Raw genomic sequence first — 17,522 nt, 5'->3', positions numbered from 1 at the left:
TTTATTAAAAAAATGGTACTATGGGGTTTTTTATGGAAAACAGCCATCTTTCTCTACTCCTCCCCCAATCTCTATTTCCTACTCTTTCTTTTAACACTTTCAGCTGTTATTTTGGTATTTAGTTCCATTGTTCTAAATAATATGCTTATGTTGCTATTTTTTATTTATTTTTTGATCTGGGATATTATTATCTATTGCAGTGGTCTTCAACCTTTTTTCTCTGGGGGACCAGTGAAATTAGGAGAATAATTCTGGGGATTGCTAAGGCAGAAATCACCCTGAGCATGAGCAAATTTGGCCAGGATCATTGGGTCTATAATCTTCATATAACATCAGGGTGGTTAACTCTTTTGCAGACCGCACGAAACTTGTCGCGGACCAGTGGTTAAAAACCACTGCTCTTTTGATTGCCCGACATGGGAGATGAGGCCTTAGCTCCCCACCTGTCGGCCTCCCCTAGACTTCTCCTTCCCTCCTCTTCCAAGTTTCTTATAAACGCTGTTTTCCTTATACACTATTCCTTGTGTAACCGTCACTTTGATGGTGCAGGGCTCTCAGAGGGCCCTTCCCCCCGCCTGCTGCTCTGGTGCTATAGTCGCCTCTCCCTGTGGGTGCAGATGTGGGAAGGCCCGGGACTGTCTTGTCACTGAGACAGCGTGAGGTCTCCAGTCCCGTGAGTATACACTGCAGGCTCTCTCCAGATCCAGCCCTTACAACCACTCTCTCTCTTCCCTTTCTTCTTCTTTTTTTTTTTTTTTTTTTTTTGCATTTTTCTGAAGCTGGAAACAGAGACAGTCAGACAGACTCCCGCATGCGCCCGACCGGGATCCACCTGGCACACCCACCAGGGGCGAGGCTCTGCCCACCAGGGGGCGATGCTCTGCCCCTCTGGGGCGTCGCTCTGCAGAGACCAGAGCCACTCCAGCGCCTGGGGCAGAGGCCAAGGAGCCATCCCCAGCGCCCGGGCCATCCTTGCTCCAATGGAGCCTTGGCTGCGGGAGGGGAAGAGAGAGACAGAGAGGAAGGAGGGGGGGTGGAGAAGCAAATGGGCGCTTCTCCTATGTGCCCTGGCCGGGAATCGAACCCGGGTCCCCCACACGCCAGGCTGACGCTCTACCGCTGAGCCAACTGGCCAGGGCCTCTCTTCCCTTTCTTGATGAACCCACGCGGCCCTCTCTTCACCTGTGCGGGGTACCTTCAGGTCATCTGAAACAACAGACATGAGTGGGGGGCAGTATCTTGACCTCGCTGCAGACCTGGGTGCCTCTGTTGGCTTTAGACAGGTCTCCGGAAGGGACTTGGAGGGAAAACTGGCTTTTATCTTCTGTTCTTTGAGGCACAGAAGCAGGGAGCTTGGCTAACACACTGAAACCAACTCCGATTCTGCTCCTTGATGTTTGATTTTTGCGTGCAAACCGGGCACTTCTTATCTTTCTTGTACTAAGTCGCTAAATGCGCCAAGAAGTACCAACGCCCGCTGACACTCTGGTTTATCCTGCTTCTTTCTTAAAGTGACCGGTACTTTCCCAGGTGTCACAGGCAAAGTCCTCCCGAATGTTTTCCGTGACCTAAGGAGGTCACCGGCTCGCATGCCCCTTACGTCTCTTCCTTCATCACTGCCTGGCTGCAGGGTCAGTGCCACTCATTGGAAGTTTTCTTCTGACAACCCCCACTTCTGGCGCCAGTTTGTGTGTGAGTTAAGGTGGTAGTAACTACTGTTGCACAGAGACTCGAGAAAACTGGTTCAAGCAGGAATTACTATCAGCCACGTCAGCACTTCTGTTTAGAAAGAAGCTGGATGCAAATGAATTAAAACTCTGAAAACGAACCCCCCAAGCCCCCACCCTGCGTACATTATGTGTGAGGGAGGCCGAAGCAGCAGACCCCTGCCCCAGCTTCTCTGCCCTGCCCGCCTGTGTCCGGATGGGGTGGGGTGTCGTTCCTGGAGACAGGACTTGAGCTGAAGCTCCCAGACGCCGTGGTCTCACCTGCTACAAGAGAGAACTCAGCTTTCCTTTGGTGACGGGTCTCCGTTTATCACAGACAGGGCACTGCATCTGACCTCTCAGACAGGCAGTGTGGAGAGCTTCGTCCTCGAAAAATGACTTTTTTTTTTTTTTTTCGCAAGAGAGAGATAGAGAAACAAGAAAGGACAGAGATGAGAAGCATCAACTTGTAGTTGTGTCACCTTAGGTGTTCATTGATTGCTTCTCAGACATGCTTTGATCAGGGGACTCTAGCTGAGCCAGTGACCCCTTGCTTAAACCAGATACCTTGGGCTTCAAGCCAGCAACCATGGGATCATTTCAATGATCCCATGCTCAAGCCAGTGAGCTCGGGGTTTCAAACCTGGGCCCTCAACATCCCGGGTCAATTCTCTACCCACTGTGCCACCACCTGGTCAGGCTCCACAAAGTATTTTTAGTTAAAGTACCACTTTAAGGGCATAAGAATGTTGCATTTGAGTGCCAAAAAATATGCCAGGCGTTATTATTTCATGATTTTTATACAAAACTTATTTAATCCTCATAACAATATTATAAGAAGGTGATACTATAAAATAAAACAGTAACACATAATACCACAATGGAGCAGCCATCCTCGTTGAGTACTTGCTGTGAGGCAGGTAACGGAGTAAAGACTTCATACATGTTTCTGGTCCTGTCATCGTTCCCATTTTACAGATGAGTCAGTGGGATTTTGTCAAGGTCACAGAGCCAAAAGCGGAGCTGGGCTCGTCACCGATGTTTTATTTCATTCAGAAGGGTTACGGGGGCGACATATAAAATGTTCAAGGGCCTCAGGAAAGAGTCTGTTTTCAGGATTCCTGATCACAGGGAACCCACAGCCAGCAAGGGGTCACAGAGTGAGTATGTGTGACGTGGAAGAAGGAGACCCCAAGAGGACACTCAGTTCTGTGGTCCCTCCTCCTTGGCCAGCAGCTCAGCCTCTGGGCAGATTAAGTTGTTAGAAGGGTGCTGGTCAGCCAGAGATCACAGATGTACAAAAGATAGCTTTGAAGGAGGCTCAGTGTCCAACAACGCCTCTGTCAGCCACTGTTTGACACGAGCCTGTCCCTTCTCAGTGTCCTCGTCACCTCTCCCGCATCGCCCTTGGCGGGGGCCCTCACCCCAACTCTGACACTCCAGCGCCCGCCTCCTTGATTTGTGGATGGAATTTGCAAGCGTAAAGGGGTCTCGTGCTGTTTGTTTCTAAGGCACCATTTCAAAAGAACATGGCATTTTATAACCTACATTAATGGGAAATTACTTTCCATTAGGATTCTGAATGATTTGCACATAATGTTTATAAAGTGAAGGAAAAATGTCAAGCATTTCACTAACAATTTAAAGCAAAGCTCCCAGGACTCTGCCAGAAACGAAATCCAAGAACATTTTCTCCCTCATTTCTTTTTTCTGCAGAAAAAAAGAGAGGGGGGGATGAAAGAACCCGGGTCAATTAGGCAGAGCCCATTGTCGGGCCGAGATGGAATCTTTGATAACATCATTTCTAGGTACTTACGAGAATGAATCGAGTCAGCCAGCAATGGGGAAGGGGGGCCGGCAGTGGAAATCACATCTTGCGATGATGGATTGCAGAACAAATCCAAGTTTAGGCCCTGGCTGGGAGAACGCGCCGCTTGTCCAAGACCGTGAAGATGGGGTCGTGACACTTCATCAGTGGAGGCTGTCCCCAAACAGAAAAGGAGGCCAAGGAAAGTCCTTGAACTGAACGGTGTGCCTGGGTAGTTCCCAGAAAACCACTGGTTTTGAGGAAAATAGTGTAAGAACTGGTGACCCAGGCTCAAGTCTCTTCCCTACCCCAGCAAATCTTGATCAGGCCCCAGCGTTGTCACTTAGAGATTTATATATTCATTTGTTTTATTTTTTCTTCTTTTCCCAGTGAGAGGAGGGGGAGATAAAGAGACAGACTCCTGCATCCACCCTAACCGGGATCCTCCCGGCCACCCTTGTCTGGGGCTGATGCTCTGCCCACCTGGGGCCATGCTCACTACTGAGCTATTTTTAGTACCTGAGGCGGGGGCTCTGTGGAGCCATCCTCAGTGCCCAGGGTCGATACACTCAAACCAATCAAGTCATGGCTGTGGGAGGGGAAGAGAGGGAGAGATAAGGGGGAGGGAGAGGGGTAGAGAATCAGAAGGTCACTTCTCCTGTGTGCCGTGACTGAGACTTGAACCCAGGATATCCACACACCAGGCTGATGCTTTATCACTGAGCCAACCAGCCAGGGCATGAATTATAAATTTAAAGACTAGAGGACAAAGTATATCTTACATTTTTTAAATCAACTCATTTATTTATAAAGTGTTGTTTTTTTTCACTGAACTTCTTAAAGAGGTACAACTTTATATAATCCCAGCTAAGGGTTAAAGTGCTTCAAACTGGGATCGGCTTCAAAAATGTGAGAGGCTGAGGTTAGGGAAGAAAAGGGGGTTCCAGAGGTGTGCTGCAGGCAGAATAAATCTCTCACATGGCTCGTATGAAGACATTCTAGCTCCCTGTAGGTATAAAAGAGACTTTTATAAATTTCTTGATACTTTTCTAAGAGGTTTGGAAATAATGTCTAGAGCCGGTCCTTCCCCTCATTGGAACAAAGTCTCTAGGATTACATTAGGAAAGAAACGTGGGTTCAGAAGTAAAGTGTGAAATATGAACATGAAAAAAGACAAGCACTTTGAAAATAGACATGTGCATTTTATTTTTAACCTAAATTTCCAAAGAGGAAATTAAAATTTCAGAGCAGTGGCAGTGTGGTGGCTCAGTCAGGGTTTTGTTTTTTTTTTATTTTTTTTTTATTTTTTCTTTTTCTAGTCAATGAGAGGAGGGGAGGCAGAGACAGACCCTTGCATATGCCCTGACTGGGATCCACCCGGTAAGACCACTAGGGGGTGATGCCCTGCCCATCTGGGGTGTTCCTCCATTGCTCAGCAACCAAGCTCTTCTTAGTGCCTGTTGTAGAGGCCTTGGAGCCATCCTTAGTGCCTGGGGCCAACTCGCTCCAATTGAGCCATGGCTTCAGGGGGGAAGGGAGGGATGGATGGAGAAGCAGATGGTCACTGCTTCTGTGTGCCCTGATTGGGACTTGCATCCAGGACATCCACATGCTAGGTTGATGCTCTACCACTAAGCCAACTGGCCAGGGCCAGAGTTGTTTCTCTTCTTTCTTTCCTACTCCTTTTAATATTTTTTTCTCTTTTTTTTTTTTCCTTGCTTATACCCCCATGCCCCCCCCCCCCCCCCCCCCCCCGCTATGATCAGTTCTGGTTCAGAGTCAGAGTTATTGACAACAGAGAAATAAACAAGGAAGCAGGAGCCTGGCGATGTAGTTCATGTTCACATTCTGGCACTTATTAGCTGTGTGACTTTGGGTGAGTTTCTTAACATTTCTGGACTGATTTGAACTTGTCCCTAAGTGAACTGATTAGATTTAATACATTCTAGGGTTCTTTTCCAGTTCTACTTTCTGTGGCTGCAATATTTATCTTTTATAAGTACGTAGCATTCTTAGATATTGGAAAAGTGTGCAGGTTGGGCATTTTCTAATGTCTAGATTTTTAAAAATATTTATAAAATTAATATGTGAGCTCTGATTATTATTGTTTATTTGTGGCCATTGATGTAGGAGAGGGGAAGAGGCCTTACCTTAGTTTTCTTTTTCTTTTTCCTTTCTTTTAAAAAAAGTTTTTTTTATTTAAGTGAGAGGAGGGAAAATAAAGAGACAAACTCCTATATATGCTCCTACCAGGATCCACCCGGCGGCCCCTGTCTGGGGCTGATGCACTGCCCATCTGGGGCCATGCTCGCAACCAAGCTATTTTTAGCACCTGAGGTGGAGGCTCCACAATGCCATCCTCAGTGCCCTGGACGAATGCGCTTGAATCAGCGAGCCATGGCTGTAGGAGGGAGAGAGAGAGAGAGTGAGTGAGAGAGAGGAGGAGGAAGGGAGAAGCAGATGGTCGCTTCTCCTGTGTACCCTGACTAGGAATCGAACCTGGGACTTTCACATGCAGGGTTGATACACTGAGCCAACCGGCCAGGGCTTTAGTTTTCAATCCAAAGGAAATTTTAGGTGACGGGTTCTCTCACTGCAGGGCATAGTTTCCTGCGCTTCTCCCAGCCTGTCAGATGAGCTCACAAAAGCCTATGTGATGTAACTTCTGATTTACTGTGGGACTTCTAACACCACTTGGATGACGTGGTGATATGATTATATATTATCTCGAATGCTGCTTATTTAAAAATCTTAATATACATCCGAGAATGATATGTTTGGGCTTATAAACTCGACTTTAAAACACCTTCATCTAAATATAGTAAATTAAGTATCAGTATATAAGTACTTATGTCTAAAAAATAGTATAGAAGTCAGTTGTTTCCAGAGCTCGCAACCAGGGCAGCTGTGCCCAGAGGACTCTGTGTTTGCATGAATGACACCCCTGGTTTTGTCTAGCGCATGTGGCCTCAGGCTCCAGTTTTGGGAATGAGAGACATAGGAAAGTGTCAGGAAACAGAGGAAGGCCAGTGACAAATGCTGGCACCAGACCTCTAAGTCAGGAGCGCCCCAGGGAGAGATGGGTCTGCAGCCCACCATAGAACACTTGTCCACGGGGAGGCCCAAGTCCATTGCCGCTGCTTGCTGCCTGAGAAGGTGGGCCCAGGACAGCCAGCCTTTCTGATTTTTCAAGCGAAGCCAGAAACCATACAGTTAGGTGAAATCTCCTGATTTTTAAGTATTGGCAACTGGCACACATGATACACAGCAAAGAGCTGGCCACATGGAACACTGCCTGCAGCTGAGCCCTGTGCCCGTGGCCGGGACGCCACCGCGGGCCAAGGCCGTCCTCTGTCTTCCTGTTTCCCTTCGCCCAGAGAGGCAGAGGTGGCCTGCAGGCCTTGCGCCTGGCTGTGGTAGATGGATCAGCTCCCAGGAGGCTTTGATAAATAAATGGACCTGGCTTCTACTATACCTGCAGGAGTCAACTCAGTACAGAAGTTTCACGAATACCATTGTTTTGTTTAACATCATTCCATGACAGTGTTGATGGGATGCCATGGAAACTTCACTGTTGTTTACAGCAGTTAGCCTAGGATAACACTGGTCTTCTTTTATGTCATTTTGCCTAAAGTCACAGAACCTATTGACAGTGTCAAGGTCTTGCTGTGTAGAAGCCAAGGCTTGGTAAAGTGGAGGGCGTGGACATTACTAGTTAAACCTGTGTAAGCCGTGGAGGATTAATATAAGGTTAAAACAAGTCACGAGCCTGACCAGGTAGTGGCGCAGTGGATAGAGCGTCGGACTGGGATGCGGAAGGACCCAGGTTCGAGACCCCGAGGTCGCCAGCTTGAGCGCGGGCTCATCTGGCTTGAGCAAAGAGCTCACCAGCTTGGACCCAAAGTCGCTGGCTCCAGCAGGGGGTTACTCGGTCTGCTGAAGGCCCGTGGTCAAGGCACATGTGAGAAAGCAATCAATGAACAACTAAGAAGTCGCAACGCGCAACGAGAAACTGATGATTGATGCTTCTCATCTCTCTCCGTTCCTGTCTGTCCCTGTCTATCTCTGCCTCTGTAAAACAAAACAAAACAAAACAAAACAAAAAAACAAGTCATGAGCTTATTCTGATAGATTATCATGATGAAGCTTGAGTTCCATTGGCAGGTGATTTTTAATTAAACCACATCTGTGTATAGAGAGGGGTCTTATCTCTAGAAAGACAATTCGTAGACTGTCACTAGACTTAATTTAGGAGTTTCGTACTTAACTGTTTCAATCAGCTTGCGCTGGAGTCACAGAATACCACAGACCAAGAGAGGCTTGAACAGCTAACAGTTGTTTCTCACAATTCTGGAGGCTGGGACATGCAAGATCAAGGTGTCAGTAGATTCCGTGTTTGGTGAGGGCCCACTTCCTGGTTTGCAGATGGCAGCCTTCTGCTGTGTCCTCACATGGGGTCACTGTCTCACTCAAGAGGGCTCCACCCTAATGGCCTAATCACGTCCTAAAGGCCCCAGCTCCAAATACCACCATGTTGGGGATTCGGACTTCAGCGTACGAGTTTGGGGGTGATTCAAACATTCGGTCCATAGCTTGCCTTAACTACGGTTCAATACTTAACATTAACTAGTGGACAAGGAAATCAAAGCCTAGAAGCGACCTAATCCAGAGCTAGAATTCAAGGATCGGAAGTTTCTCCCCAGCACGTTCATATCAATAGCTACAAGTGCAGTTTTAGAGATGTTGAACAACATGGGTTTGGGGATATTTATCAGAATTCTACACCAGTGCTCTGTCTGGGTCAGCTCAAGGGGTCGTGCTAGCTTTGAAAATTCCTGCTACCGCAGCTTGAGATTTTAAATTGGAAAGAAGATACCACAACTGTTGAAGGGTACTCGAACCAACTGTGGTTGTCCTAATTCAAAAGAGATGGTGCCTACTCAGCTGAGGATGGTGCTGGCCCAGGGCACCCCTCCCTCCCTCCCCCCGAGTGCTGGAGAATGAATGAGTCTGGGCCAGAAATCATGAGTTCTCAGCGTATTAAGGGATAAACTCTGTAGTCAGACAGTTAAATCTCAGGGTGATCTTGGTGGGCTAACCAAAGCCTCCACCAGAAGGGGATGAGCCCCATCCCTGACTAGACCAGCAACTCTGCCCATTATCCTTCTCTGCTCCCCATTGGCCCCAATACTAAGGAAACACCTCTGAACTTCCGGACTTCAGACCGGGAAATGAGCAGAGTGAGCCCACCCGGCCGAGACAGGTGTCACCTGTCGGTCTTCCTGTTAAAGGGGGCCTTGGAGTCAGAGGAAGGCCCGGTCCTGGCTCCATAACCTCTGAGTCTCGATTCCATCATCGAAACAACCAGAATGGTCACCCCAGCCAGGCAGGGTTATTCTAAGGGTTAAACCAGCTCGTGAATTAGAGGTGCTGGACGCACAGAGTACTTGGTTCAGAGTAAGAGCCCGGGCTACGGCAGCCCTCGGTGTTACATAATCCGTTATCTGACTTCCCAGCCCACAGCAGACTGGAGGCAGCAGATTAGAAAGTCCCGAGGGACTCTTCGGAAGCAGAAAGTGACAGGTCGCAGCCTGACTACAAGGGAGGCAAGAGAGACACTATAAAAAGCAGGAACAAACTCGCAAAGGCACAGCAGTCCTAGGCACTTACCCAAAGACCAAGAGCCCTCCGCAGGTCAGTAGCTTCCTGGGGATGCCATTCCTTGTACCCTGACAGGGACTCCCTTTGACATCAGTTGTGGAGATGACCTCTCTCCCCACGCCCTTTCCCCCAGGAGGAAGAGGGACGAGGAGTCTAGTTTGCCCCTCAGGGGGGATGCCTCTGGGTAATGAGCACCTCAAAGTCAGGGCCAGCTGAGGCGAAGAGAGTGCATTGGGCTCCTCTGATGGTCTGAAAAGAACCCAAGTTCAGGGGCCACAGGAAAGCTGTGAGTTTGCACCCCGCTGCCCTGCTGGCCACCCCCACCTCCATCTCTGTCTCCAGGTCAGGATTAGGAAGGCAGCCCCTGAGAACAGACTCCCAGATACTGGCTTGTGGCGGAGAGAGAGGGAGGAAGGGAGCGAGAACCCATGAGCAGGGCCGGCAGCAGGGCAGGGAGTCTGCCAGTCCATCGGTGTCGTCTCCCTAGTGTCTGATCCGCCACATGGAGTGGACGCTGTCTTGTGAAGCCTGGCACTGCTCACGTTGGAGCAGGAGCTCGGGCTGAGGGATGGACTGTGAAAGTGCTTGCCTGACACGCATCCCCCATCCAGGGCCCCGGGAGTGGGGAGGCGGGGCCTGGGCGGACCTTCCTGGGCCCTGGGAGGTGGAGGTGGAGAAAGCTGTCAAACTCTCCAAGGCCCGGGACCCACGGGCTTCTTCCCAGCCCCACTGACTGACTGACCACCCCCTGGGCTGGGACAAACTCACAAGCATGGGGGGAGTGTTGGGGTGGGTCTATGACATAGTGGTCGAGGGCACAGGCTCTGCCTGGGGACGGAGGTGCCTGCGGCTTCATGGCTGTGACCTTCTGCATGTTATCAGTCTCCCGCCATCAAATCGGCATAGTGGTGGCACCTGTCAGAGGGCTTCCTGGTAACTAAATTTGTTTCTATCTCGGGGGCCCTAAGAACATTATCTGGGCAGGTGGCACAGCCTGCACACGGAGGCTGTTACTGCGTGCCCACAACGGACTGGGGCCGCCGACTGGCGGGCCGCCCCCACCAGCAGAGACCGGGCCAACATGTCTGTGTGAGCAAGTGGCCCTTCGCATCAGGGACTTGGGGACAAAGAGGTGGGGTGGGGGAAGGGCACTCAAAAGAAATTTCCTGCTGTTAAAATAGCAGGGGACCCAATATTGTTAGAAGAAACTGATCCATATTGTTGCTAAGAGGACAGGGACATTTATTTTTGGGGAGAACGTGGTTTCCTTATTTGTATAGCTGACAGCGCTTACACCTCTTGTGTTAGGTCTCCCCTCGTTTCTCTCTTCCCAATGGTGTGGACCAGTGCTTTAGTACTAAATTTTTTTTTTTTTTTTTTTTCTGAAGCTGGAAACGAGGAGAGACAGTCAGACAGACTCCCGCATGCGCCCGACCGGGATCCACCCGGCACGCCCACCAGGGGCGACGCTCTGCCCACCAGGGGGCGATGCTCTGCCCCTCCGGGGCGTCGCTCTGCCGCAACCAGAGCCACTCTAGCGCCTGGGGCAGAGGCCAAGGAGCCATCCCCAGCACCCGGGCCATCCTTGCTCCAATGGAGCCTCGGCTGCGGGAGGGGAAGAGAGAGACAGAGAGGAAGGAGAGGGGGGAGGTGGAGAAGCAAATGGGCGCTTCTCCTATGTGCCCTGGCCGGGAATCGAACCCGGGTCCCCCGCACGCCAGGCCGACGCTCTACCGCTGAGCCAACCGGCCAGGGCCAGTACTAAATATTTAACAGAGACATTCCCTTTTCTGTGTTATAGTTGTCTTTGTTTCAACGTGGTCCCAAGGAGGAGAATGCTCTCCACACCTCTGCTCCCATGATACGCTTGCCAGATCTCAGGAGCAGGAGGAAATGAGCCCAGCTCTGTGGCCAGGCCAGGACGCAGTCTCTCCGCCAGCCAGCGTGGGGTGGGATTGCGGCCGCATGTTGTATGGAAGCACTCATGTCCACATCAGAGGGTCGGCTTTATGGGCACCACCTTGCAGAGATTTTAGGTGCCAACTACTGCCCACATGAGAGTGTGAGGCCAAGGGGTTCAGAACCCATCTTTTCTTTTTTCCTTTTTTTTTTTTAAGTGAGAGAAAGGAAGACAAAGAGTCAGACTCCCACATGCACCCCAACCGGGATCCACCCAGTAAGCCCTCTAGGGGCGATGCTCTGCCCATCTGGGGCCATCTGTTGCTTGGCAACTGAGCTATTTTTAGCTCCTGAGGCTGAGGCTTCACCAGCCATCCTTATCACCCTGGGCCAACTCACTTGAACCAATCTAGCCATGGCTGCGGGAAGGGAAGAGGGTGAAGGGAGGGAGAGGTGTGGGAGAAGCAGATGATCCCTTCTCTTGTGTGCCCCGACTGGGAATTGAACCCAGGAGATCCACACACCAGGTGGACACTTGACCACTGAGCCAGCCAGCCAGGGCAAGGACCTGTCTTTTCTTATAGGACAGTCTCGGCACCTTACTCATGTATGTGTGTATCTGGCCCAGTTTCAAAGACCCCACAGAGGAATGTAGGTGGTTCTGCTTGGGCTTTTGGGTTCCAACCCTGGTGACAGTGATTTATCGTTTGTTGGAGGGAAAATTCACACTGCCACTCAGGTGGACAGACACTTTATTCCTTTATTCCTCTTTAACTGAACTTACTTTGGAGGCTCCATTTTGACCCACAGCGGAAACAGCTTAAGCTTTTTTCCATTTCTGCAGTTGGCCCCCCCTCAAAAAAAATTAATCTTTTTTCCATTTCTTCTAATGGTGGAAAAAAATGCAGTCTTTACTATTTCAAGGTAACTGAGCCTCTTCCAATAGAAAGCGTAGTTTATCCATTTATTACTTTGTCAATTCAGAATTTAAACTTGGTCAGTTCAATTGAAATTCCTTGTCGGGGGCCCTGGCCGGTTGGCCCAGTGGTAGAGCGTCGGCCTGATGTGCGGAGGTCCTGGGTTCGATTCCCAGCCGGGGCACACAGGAGAGGCGCCCATCTGCTTCTCCACTCCTCCCCCTCTCCTTCCTCTCTGTCTCTCTCTTCCCCTCCCGCAGCCAAGGCTCCATTGGAGCAAAGATGGCCCGGGCACTGGGGATGGCTCCTTGGCCTCTCCCCCAGGCGCTAGAGTGGCTCTGGTCGCAACAGAGCGACGCCCCGGAGGGGCAGAGCATCGCCCCCTGGTGGGCAGAGCGTCGCCCCCTGGTGGGCGTGCTGGGTGGATCCCAGCATGCAGGAGTCTGTCTGACTGTCTCTCCCCGTTTTCAGCTTCAGAAAAAAAAAAAAAAATTCCTTGTCGGGATGTTGGTTTTTCCTCAAAGGTCTGTCCTCCCCACTTCTCTACCCCAAGCTGTTGCCAGGGAGTTACAGGCCACCGCGGCATGAGGGGCTCTTGTCCCTTACCAGTGGCAGGGACAGCTCTTCCCTCTCCACCACTGGTAATTGAGTCCCTGTGCTCCGAGCTCTTCCTGCTCTGGTTCCTGGAACCCAGGAGTCTTAGTGAGTGTCTCTCTGTCAAATTCCGTCAAAGCCAATCTGGCTAGAAAAGCCAGAAAGCTTTGACTTTCATGACACTTCACAGCTGAGATGGTTTATTCTGGCACCGAAAAGCTAAACACGGACCGCTTTGTTCGTGTGCTGGTTCCTCCCTCTCCCTAAAGTAAGGGAGGCCACCAGTCCTGAGCTTGCGGCCCCAGACAGCCAAAGGGACCCTGGGTGACAGATGCATTGTGAGATTTCAGAATGTCGTCCTGCTGGGTATGTGATCCAAGATGTAGCCTGAACTCTGGGAGGTGTGGATCCCCCCAACGCCCACACTGGTAAGACCCGGGCCCAGGCCTGGGCTGCACAGACACGGCTGGAGGGCCTGCCCTCTGGCCTCACCTGCCCCAGGCGTTCGCAATCGGCGTTCTCAGGGGAGATGGCACGTTTCGGGTTCATTTGCTGATGGAGTATGACAGGAGAGCTGGTCACTCTTCAGCTCTTAGAAAAGCCAAGTGGGCAGTGTGGCCACGGTCCCTTGCTTGGAATAAATGACGTGAGATGTGAGTGATGTTCGGTGTGCGTATGCAGGGAGTGCACGCAGGTGTCCACGGAGGTGGTGGCCTGGGTTCGTGCACGCCTGCCGTGTCGGATTTACTGTAGTCACGGCAGGTGGCCTGCAGAGTGGGAGGAGAGGGCCTGCCGTCAGTGTGGTGGTGTTTTGGCAACCCTCTGCAGTGCCGTAGGTCATGTAGGAGGTGACATCAGGAGGGCAGGTCACAGGCTGGGCCTGGAGCCCTGGGGTCTTGTTCTGGCTCTTTCTCAGAGAGAGGTGGGTTCGTGAAAGGCCTCCAGAGACCCTTATGGAAGGACTGACATTTGTGCTCAAGCCACTGCTCCCCAGATGGGTCTGTCATTGGAACCATGGGAATCCCCAAGGCATGTGTCCCCGTTGGGGGCTGTAGCAAACTGGAGCAGGGGGACACTCAGTCACTATCATAACCTGTCCTAGGAAATATTCCACATTCAGAAATCCATAGGCCTAGATAATTTGGGGCCATTTCCCCCTCAAATCTTTAAGTTTGACTATTTTAGGAAATTGAAGAGTTTATTTTATTATATAAAGTTAACATGCTCTGGTACCAATGCCTGACCAGAATATAAAAAGGAAGTAATTTCATTCTTAAATACAGATGCAAAACTCTTAAATGTGAACCGGCGCAGTCTAGCCATAGGATAAAAGTGTAGAACACACGAATAGCTGTGGTTTCTTTAAGGCATGCAGCAGTCACTCAGTTTTGAAGAATCTTATAAATTTAATCTTATGATTACTCAGAAAATATGCTGCAGTTGAAAATTGAAATGAGATATTTTTGTGGGGGAAACTTGATGCATTGCTACTGAAGCTTACCTGGTTGAATGATTTTGTGAAAATAGGCAATTCTGAAATAGAAGCATAACGAGGAAGAACTTGCTTTACTAGTTGTTAACATTTATTTTCAAGTGACAGTATTTTAAACGATATGGTAGTGACCAAAATGGAGCAGTGAAACAAAACCGAAAAATCTTTTTCAAAATTTATTTTATTTTATTTTTTACTTCAATGAGAGGAGAGGAGAGGAGGCAGAGAGACAGATTCCCACATGCGCCTCGACCAGGATCCACCCGGCAAGCCCACTAGGGGGCGATGCTCTGCCCATCTGGGGTGTTCTTCATTGCTCTGTTGCTCAGCAACTGAGTCATATTAGTGCCTGAGGCAGAAGCCATGGAGCCATCCTCCGTGCTGGAGTGGGGGGGCAACCCGCTCCAATTGAGCCATGGCTTCAGGAAGAGAAGAGAGCGAGAGGGAAGGGGGAAGAGATGGAGGGGAAGCAGATGGGTCTTCTCCTGTGTGCCCTGACTAAGAATCGAACCCAGACATCCGTACACTAGGCCAACACCCTACCACTGAGCCAACCGGCCAAGGCCAGAAAAATCTTAAAATAGGTCCAAGTGTTCATGATAATTATATATATAAAAAGATGAAAGTATTTGAAATCAGTGGAGAAAGTATGGGTCAGTTAATAAAATGTGTAGCCATAACTGCTGAAACATTGAAATAAACAATGCCTTTATTTGCCAAATTCCACATGGATTAAAAGAAAATATGTCATGTGAAAAATTAAATTTAAAAACTGGGATAAATTTAGTTGAACATTAGATATAAATGTGGAAGAGGAGCCGTGAATGAAACGTTTGACCAATTTGACTGGCTGTGCTGTTGAAAATTTCTGTATGTGCCAAGAAAACAGAACCCCCTTCCCAGAAACAAAATGGAAAAACCCGATGATAAGCTGGTAATCATGCTTGTATCAAACATGACAGATAAAAGCTTAGCAACTACAGGATAATAGGGGCTCCTAAAACTTTTCATATAAAGAATGATGGAAAATAAGTTGATAGGAAATGTTGAAAGTCTTGGAAAAGTTCACGGTCTAGGAATAGCAGTCTCTTCTAAGAGTTCATCCTCTGGAATTGTACACATTTGTAAATACATGTATATTAGGGTACTTTTCACTGTTATCTATGAAAGCAAGAGAAAACAAGAAAAAATAGGAAGGAATGAAGAAAGGAAGAGAGAAAAAGAGAGGAAGGAAGGAAGAGAGAAAAAGAAGGGAAGGAAGGAAGGTCCTCAAATATCCAATAATATATTGATAAAGAAATCATGATACTGTAATATAGTTGACAACTGGTCAGGAACTAAAAGTCATCTGCAAAGACGTTTACTATAATGCATACAGGAAGATTCTTTTATGGAGACAACTGTATGTATTTTCATAAAGATATTTGGAAGCATCTATGCCAAAATGTGAGTTTAGTAATGTTTATCTCTGGGTTAGTGGTTCTAGCGGACTTTTCTTTTTTTTTCCTTTTTTTTTTTTTTTTGTATTTTTCTGAAGCCGGAAACGGGGAGAGACAGTCAGACAGACTCCCGCATGTGCCCGACCGGGATCCACCCGGCACGCCCACCAGGGGCAACGCTCTGCCCACCAGGGGGCGATGCTCTGCCCCTCTGGGGTGTCGCTCTGCCGCAACCAGAGCCACTCCAGCGCCTGGGGCAGAGGCCAAGGAGCCATCCCCAGCGCCTGGGCCATCTTTGCTCCAATGGAGCCTTGGCTGCGGGAGGGGAAGAGAGAGACAGAGAGGAAGGAGGGGGTGGGGGTGGAGAAGCAAATGGGCGCTTCTCCTATGTGCCCTGGCCGGGAATTGCACCCGGGTCCCCCGCACGCCAGGCCGACGCTCTACCGCTGAGCCAACAGGCCAGGGCCCAGACTTTTCTTAATTTTGCATGTCTTTGATCTTTTCTTTTTCTTTTCTTTTTTTACAATTACCATGTTTTAGTTTGGAAATTAAAAACTTAATTATTTAAAAACGCTATCTGTAGAACTTCTGGGTTAGTACAGTAACCCTAAGAGGTCAGGTTGGTCTGTGAGTATTCCAGCTCTTGGTCCCCAGCTTGGGGGAGATGTCCCCAACCACCCAGCCTTTCCTACTCCCTTTCCATCTGAGCGACTGATTCCCCCTCATCCTTGTCTTCTCAGTATTTTTCCTGTGGTGTCCAGTCTGTACCGAGCATCTGGGAGCTCCCTAAGGGCAGGGGTTGGGTATTGTGTCCGTCCTGTGGCCTTCAGGCGGGGCCTCGAGGAGGTGGGCAGGGCTGGAATCATCTGGCTGGTGAGAAAAGCCGGGGCCTCGGAGGTCAGCGAGGGACAGCTGGGACGGCTGAGGAGGGCAGAGACCATAAACCAGCCCCAGGGAGCCGGGCTGACTCCGCCTCGTTGGGAGACAGCCTGCAGGGCACTGCTGTCCATGGTCCAGCCAAGGCTCCATCGTTGCTGCTCTTCGTGGCTAACCTGTCATGTTAACTCTGCCTTTTTGTCTCCGTGTGATGTGGACAGGTTCTAACACCGCCCTGGACCAGCCCTGCTGCCGCGGCCTGTATGACTTTGAGCCAGAAAACCAAGGAGAATTAGGATTTAAAGAAGGAGACATCATCACACTAACCAATCAGATAGATGAGAACTGGTATGAGGGAATGCTGCGTGGGGAGTCCGGGTTCTTCCCCATTAACTATGTTGATGTGATTGTGCCTTTACCTCAGTAAACTGTAACGCAAACCCGGGACACGCCTCCACAGCAAGTGAATTCGCAGCAGTGTCCTCTCCGCACGGTGTTCTGTGACATCCTTGCTCCTCTGGCCGACTCAACGACTTTTGTATGTGTGTTCCCTTTATAATGTATTTTATATCCAATTGATTTGTATAAACGATTTTCTTGCTGTAGCTACATGAAAATACTGTTTTCTGTTTTTTTTCGCTTATTGCCCTCAAAGTCATTGTTCAAATAAATGGATGTGCTTCTGGTTGCGAAAAATAAATCGCACCCACTGCAGTTATGTCAGTGAATGCCAAACGCAAAATTCAAAATGAAGGCACGCTAAATATTCTGTTTCTTGCCATGACTGATGGCATCCGGTCTTTCCCTTTCGTCGTGTTTTAGCGGATCTGTGAATAGACCAATAAATATGACACGGTGTTGGCAAATGTCTTTGGTTATTTTTAAATGGTAGGTTGATTTTTTTTTTTTTTTTTTGAGAAAGAGGCAGGGAGAGAGAGAGAGAGAGAGAGACAGAAACACTGAGCTGCTCCTGTATGTGCCCTGACTGGGGAATTGAACTGACAACCTCCGTGCTCCAGGATGACGCTCCAATCAACTGAGCTGTCCAGACAGGGCTTAATTTCTTTTGATTTATTGTTTCAGAGAGACAAGAGAAAGGAAGGGGAAGAGAGGGCAGGGGAAGGGAAGCAT

The 17,522-nt window shown here is 49.3% G+C and overlaps 1 protein-coding gene and 1 non-coding gene across 5 annotated transcripts in view; both read left to right on the top strand.

Moving 5' to 3' along the window:
• SH3GL3 (SH3 domain containing GRB2 like 3, endophilin A3) overlaps nucleotides 1–17,249 on the top strand; it is a 73,940-nt gene extending 56,691 nt beyond the window's left edge. For 3 of the 4 annotated variants that reach the window (XM_066238358.1, XM_066238357.1, XM_066238361.1), the window contains one exon: nucleotides 16,613–17,249. In XM_066238358.1, coding sequence (XP_066094455.1) covers nucleotides 16,613–16,818 — 206 coding nt within the window. In that variant the 3' untranslated portion in view covers nucleotides 16,819–17,249. Of the gene's footprint in view, nucleotides 1–9,029; nucleotides 9,131–16,612 lie in introns of those variants that run through there. The other variant, XM_066238359.1, reaches the window with a different exon arrangement.
• Nucleotides 12,099–12,174, top strand: TRNAI-GAU (transfer RNA isoleucine (anticodon GAU)). Its single transcript has one exon. It is a non-coding gene; the product is annotated as a tRNA-Ile (tRNA).
• Nucleotides 17,250–17,522: the final 273 nt, after the last annotated feature.

Source organism: Saccopteryx bilineata, chromosome 7 (genome assembly GCF_036850765.1).
Source record: "Saccopteryx bilineata isolate mSacBil1 chromosome 7, mSacBil1_pri_phased_curated, whole genome shotgun sequence".
Lineage (NCBI taxonomy): Eukaryota > Metazoa > Chordata > Mammalia > Chiroptera > Emballonuridae > Saccopteryx > Saccopteryx bilineata.
Note: the sequence above shows the minus strand (reverse complement) of the source record. Positions and strands in the feature narration are given on the sequence as shown.